A 6,108-nucleotide genomic window follows, 5' to 3' on the forward strand; every position below is an offset into this window, starting at 1 on the left:
TCGAAGTCCCTCCTGTCTCCTCCGGCGAAGACGAAGAGCTCTCGGATGAAGACCCTCAAGCCTAAACCTTCAACACTGAGGTGCTTGACATGACGGAAGATGATCTTGTTGCGAAGTTTGCCGCTGGTGTTTCCATGGTCGTACCCAACTCTTGCAGCGGCATTCTTCGTTCGTCTTCCTGTATTTCTATTTTTTGTAATCGGTACTCTTTGTAATTGGTACTTGTAGTTGGTACTCTTTGTAATTTAACTAGCCTTCGGGGTTTTATATTTTAATGCATCTTTTGTTTTTCATCAGCATTGTCCGACTGCGTTTAATTGTTCGCCTTAAAAACGAACCGTCTCTTCGGCATTATTGGTGCCTTAACGAAAAATGAATTGTATCTTCTGCTTCATTTGCCTTAACAATCTTACAAAATGAATTATATCTTTGGCTTCTTTCGCCTAAATAATTTTAATAATTTGAATAAAATGAATCTTATCTTCGGCTTATTCATTTGCCTTAACGAACTTATCGAATTGTATCTTCGGCTTTATCTGCCTTAACAACAATAATAAAATGTATCGTATCTTCGGCTTTATTCGCCTCAACGACCTTGTTGAATTAACAATAATAAAATAAATCGTATCTTCGGCTTTATTCGCCTCAACGATCTTGTTGAATTAACAATAATAAAATGAATCGTATCTTCGGCTTCGTTCGCCTCAACGATTTTATCGAAGTGTTCTTACCCCCTACGGCCCCAAGGGTTAAGGGTCGACGGTGAGTTCAACGGTTAATCCTTTTACTTAATTCAGGCGAGAACATGGGTGCTGATCTTTTGGCGATTGACCCTAGATCAGCAGGTCGTCTTCGGGATCGCCCCTAAACCTGGTTGGATTAAATTTTTTCATTATTGAGGCCGAAGGACCATGTTCTTCCTTTGATCGCCCTGGGACAGGGGTTCCTTGGGCCTCATTAATAATAAATGATTAAGACGAATGATAGGGCGTTATTATAGGATTGCCCCTTAAGGCCCTTAATTCGTGTTTACCAATTTCAAGTTGTCATAATAGCGTAGTGATGTTCAATTTTTGGGCGATTGCCCCTTATGTCTTTCAATTAACAAATTAGACAAGGGCGGCGGCCGAAGGGTTTATCTTCTTGGGGATCACCCTCAGATAATACTCGATCGGCCGCAGCACGTATAAAGAAATTTTTTTGACAGGAAATGCATCTTTATTTAGTCAAATTGTTTACATTCTTCACATATAATTCAAATACAAACTTTTAGGAAATTTCTTACTGATAAAATTTTCGAAGGCGATTGGCGTGCCAAGTATTTTTGATTGCTTCGCCTGACAACGTTTTGAGCTTATAGGTTCCAGGACGAACGACCTTGAACACCTTATAGGGTCCTTCTCAGTTAGGCTGGAGCTTTCCTTGTTTGGCCGACATGGATGCGGCCAACTCCCTTAGTACTAGGTTTCCTACTCCGAAGGCCCTTTTCTTCACATTGGAGTCATAGTGTTGTGCCGCTTACAGTAAATACCTCATATTCCTTTGATGCGCGGCTTCTCTTTCTTCCTCCAGCAAGTGTACGTTCGCCTTCAACCCGAAACTATTAGTTTCCACATTGTAGGTCTCGGTTCGGTATGATTCCAAGCTCACTTCAACAGGAACTAGGGCCTCGGTGCCATAAGCCATTCTAAAAGGAGTTTCTCCGGTCGATGTCCGAGGGGTGGTTCGGTAGGCCCATAAGATCCAGGGGAGTTCTTCCGCCCATCTTCCTTTGGCCTCGCCCAGCCTCTTCTTGATTCCCTGGAATATCACCTTATTCACCGCCTCGATTGCCCCATTTCCTTGCGGGTGGGCGACTGAGCTAAATTTCTGTTCAATTCCGAAGTGGTGCAGAAACTTGCGGAATTTGTTTCCAATGAATTGAGTTCCATTATCTGAGATGCAGGTTTTCGGAATGCCAAATCGGAAAATGACCTGTTCCAGGAAGAACTTTTTAGCGGCTTCTTCGGTTATGGTTGACAGAGGACGGGCTTCGACCCATTTGGTCATGTAGTCGATGGCGATTATACAGTATTTCGCTTGCGTCGTGCTAGTGGGCAGTATGCCAACTATATCCACGGCCCATACGGCGAATGGAATTGGGCTTAGTACAGAGGTCATTTCTTCTAGAGGCTGCTTCGGGACATTGGAGAACAGCTGGTATTGTACACATCTTTTTGCATAGTCGATGGCGTCTGCCTTCAGAGTGGGCCAGAAGAATCCCTGCCGCAGAATTTTAAAGGCGAGCAAACGACCAGCCAGGTGCTCGCTGCAAATTCCTTCGTGTACTGCCTCCAAAGCCTGTTGCTGTTCTTCGTTGTTCAAACAGCGCAGAAGGGGTTGACTGACTGATCGGCGATACATCCGCCCCTTGATTATAGTGTAGCTCGATGCTCTGTATTTAATTTTCAGCGCATCCTTTCGGCCGGGTGGTAGAATGCCTTTCTCTAAAAAGTTCCTGAGGGGGGTCATCCAGTCGCTCCCCTGGTGAATCTCTAGACATTTTTTCTTCTCGATCGAAGGCGTCTTGGCTTCGGTGAGGTAAATAGAACCAGTTAAGTTCTGTGTCTCGGCCAAAGCTAGCCTGGAAAGGGCATCTGCCCTAGAATTGTTCTCTCTGCCAATTTGACTCAGTTCAAAGGTTTCAAATGATAAAGAAACATCACGTACCTTGGCAGCGTAGGCTTTTGTTCGGGGATCCCTTTGTTCATACTCCCTCGTGAAGTGTTTCACGACCAACATGGAGTCGTTGAAGGCCCTTAGGTGCTTCGCCTCGTGGCTTCAGGCAAGCTTCATTCCTGCGAGGAGGGCCTCATATTCGGCCTCATTATTTATCAAGGGGAAGTCGAACCTTATGGCTTGGCATATTTCAAATCCCTCGGGGCTGGAGAGGATCAAGCCGGCCCCACATTTTTTCCGGCTACCGACCCATCTACAAAGAGCTTCCACTTTCCTGGGATCCGGATTAGTTGTTCATCAGGCGAAAGATCCTTCGGACCCGAGAATGTGCATTCAACCACGAAGTCGGCCAAAGCGTGGGCCTTCATTGCCGTTCGGGGAACGTATTCGAGATCAAATTCCCCGAGTTTGATGGACCATGCTACGACTCTCCCAGAGGCTTCGGGCCTAGTCAAAATCTTCTTCAGAGGTTGGCTGGTGACAACTTGGACCGTCCGGCCTTGGAAATAATGTCGCAATTTTCGGGAGGCCATAACCAACCCATATGCGAATTTTTCGGCGTTGGGGTACCTTGTCTCTGCGTCCTTGAGGACATGGGACACGTAAAACACAGGATGTTGATTACCTTCATAATTTTTCACAAGGACGACCCCCAGAGTTCTGTCGGACACAGCTAGATAAAGCTGAAGAGTTTCCTTCAGATCGGGCCTCATCAAGAGTGGTTCCTTCGTCAAATATTCTTTTACTTCTTCGAACGCCTTTTGGCATTCGGGCCCCCACTCAAAATTCTTTGACCCTTTGAGCACGGCGAAGAAGGGAAGTGCTTTCTCGGCTGACCGGGAAATGAAACACCGAAGGGCGGCAAGCGGCCCGTCAATTTCTGTATATCTCTGATGCATTTGGGAGGTTCCATATTGATAATTGCTTCGATCTTCTCCGGCTTCGCCTCTATTCCACGGGCGCTGACCATATACCCGAGAAACTTTCCACTAGAGACTCCGAAGGTACATTTGCTCGGATTGATCCTCATGTTGTTCTTTCGGAGAGTTTCGAAGCATTCCTTTAAGTCTTCGGCATGATCTCGGAATAGTGACTTCACTATCATATCATCCATGTATGCTTCCATGTTCCTCCCGATCTGCTCTTTAAAGACCTTGTTCACCATTCGCTAGAATGTGGCTCCAGCGTTCTTCAGTCCGAAGGGCATTTTAATATAAGCATAAGTCCCCTTCGGAGTTATGAACGTTGTCTTGGGCACATCCCTATCATTCATAGCAATTTGATGATAACTAGAAAAAGCGTCCAAAAAACTAAGTACCTCATATCCTGTCGTTGCATCTATTAGTTGGTCGATGTTAGGCAAAGGGTAGTGATCCTTCGGACATGCTTTGTTGAGATCCGTGTAATCCACGCACATCCTCCATTTCCCATTTGACTTCTTTACGACCACCATATTGGCTAGCCAGTCAGGATACTCGATCTCCTCGATAAATTTGGCTTCTAAAAGTTTTTCCACTTCGGCTTCTATTACCTTCTGTCGTTCGACTGCAAATGTCCTCTTCTTCTGCTTTACCAGCTTGGCCTCAGGCTGCACATTCAAGCAATGCATTTCCGTCTTGGGATCCAATCCGGGCATATCTTCGGGCCCCCAGGCGAACACATCATGGTATTGCCGGATGACAGCTATTACCTTCGCCTTCAGATCCGCCCCATATTTTTGCCAATCCGGACCATCTTTCCCGAATGGCCCGCGTACAATTCCACTTCTTCGGTCTCTGCTGCGGGTTCGGCAATAGGGCTCGAGAGATCGGCCACAAATTTCTCCAACTCAATGTTCAATGTTTCCCGGCTTCCGCTGGGTTTGGACTCTGCCCGCTTCCTCTTCCCGGTTCCGTCCGGTCCTTCATATTCCTGATCCTTCTCAAGGTCTTCGAGCAATGATTCGGGCGGTTTTCTAGATCTCCCCTCATTTTTCCTACCCCTTTTTCAGTTGGGAACTTGAGTTTGAGGTGGGGTATAGACTCCACTGCTTCGAAAGTTGATAAGAAGGGCCTGCCAAATATTGCATTATACGGGCTTTCAATCCGAACCACATAGAACTTCACCAGCTTCTCGGCGGTATATGGCAACTTGCCCAGGAGGACTGGAAGAGTAATCATTCCTTCGAACTGAATAGGATGTCCTCCGATGGCATAAAGGGGAGCCTCGTTACAGGGCTCTAGTTGCTCTCCCGCCAAGTTCATCTTACAGTAGGTTTTGTGGAATAGTATATTGGCCGAGCTGCCGGTATCCACCATCACTTTCCATATCTTGTTCTGTCTGATAATAGGATTGATGATCATAGGGTCCTCGTGCGGGCGAATGACATCCTCATAGTCTTCAGTGCTGAAGGTTATGGGCATGTGGGGCTTTGCCTGTCCGAATTAATACAGATTGTACACCTGTCGGACATACTTCTTCTTTGCTGTCTTGCTATCCTTATCCAGGATGCTTCCCCCAGATATAGTTTTCACTTCACCCCGTATCCTGTCCCTTCGCTCTGGCTCATCGGCCTCTACTTCCTCCTCTGGGTTCTCCTTCGGCCCCAATCTATCTCTCAGATCTCGGACGAACTGATTAAGCTCGCCGTCTTTGATCATGCGCTCAATGAGCTTCTTGAGGTGATAGCATTCATCAGTGTTATGCCCCTTGTCCCTGTGATAGTCACAATACTTATCGGGATTTTTCTTGTGGTTTGGAACCTTCATCTTGGCGGGGCGAACGAATCCTGGTTTGCCCTTTATCTCATGGAGAATCTTGGAGATTGGCGCATTCAAAGGAGTGAACACGGCCGAATCTCTATCTCGACGTCGTTCGGCCCCACGATCTGTTTCCTTCCTTCCTTTCTGCTATAACTCCGGTCAGATCCTGATCTTGAGCCCTCATATCTGTCGGTTCGCTTTGATCGGTCGTCCCTTCTTGAGTCTTTATATCCCCCAATACTTTTCATCTTTCGGCGAATATTCTCGCCTCTTACATATATATCATTTAGGGATTTTGGGTGAAAATCGTAAAGAGATGAGCGAAGCTTTTTACCTTTATAGGGGTCTAGCCCCGCCATGAGGAAGCTCATTGCTTTGATTTTATCCAGATTGGTGACCATCCCCGCTTCTTCCTTGAACCTAGCGAGATAATCTCCCAGCTCTTCATTCGCCCTCTACCGACAATGGACCAAGGCTTCGGTATCCTTCGCCTTTCGGCACAGGTGCGAGTAGTACTTTAAGAATTTCCTCTTCAACTGCTCGTAAGACCCGATGGACCGAGGCTTCAGGGATTTGTACCACATCGAGGCAGACCCTTTGAGATAAGTCTTGAACATTTTGCACAACATGATATCGTTGTGGCCCATCC

The 6,108-nt window shown here is 46.5% G+C and overlaps 1 protein-coding gene across 1 annotated transcript; it reads right to left on the minus strand.

The window, feature by feature from the left end:
- Window positions 1-4,553: 4,553 nt before the first annotated feature.
- On the minus strand, window positions 4,554-5,120 carry LOC141719478 (uncharacterized). Its single transcript, XM_074521861.1, has one exon. The coding sequence runs from the start codon at window positions 5,118-5,120 to the stop codon at window positions 4,554-4,556; it is 567 nt and encodes a 188-aa protein (XP_074377962.1).
- Between the last annotated feature and the right edge of the window lie 988 nt (window positions 5,121-6,108).

Source organism: Apium graveolens, chromosome 4 (genome assembly GCF_009905375.1).
Source record: "Apium graveolens cultivar Ventura chromosome 4, ASM990537v1, whole genome shotgun sequence".
Classification (NCBI taxonomy): domain Eukaryota; kingdom Viridiplantae; phylum Streptophyta; class Magnoliopsida; order Apiales; family Apiaceae; genus Apium; species Apium graveolens.

What these genes read in the sequence shown, in the direction of transcription:
- LOC141719478 (XM_074521861.1), bottom strand. Translation starts at nt 5,120, where the DNA reads ATGCCCATAACCTTCAGCACTGAAGACTATGAGGATGTCATTCGCCCG.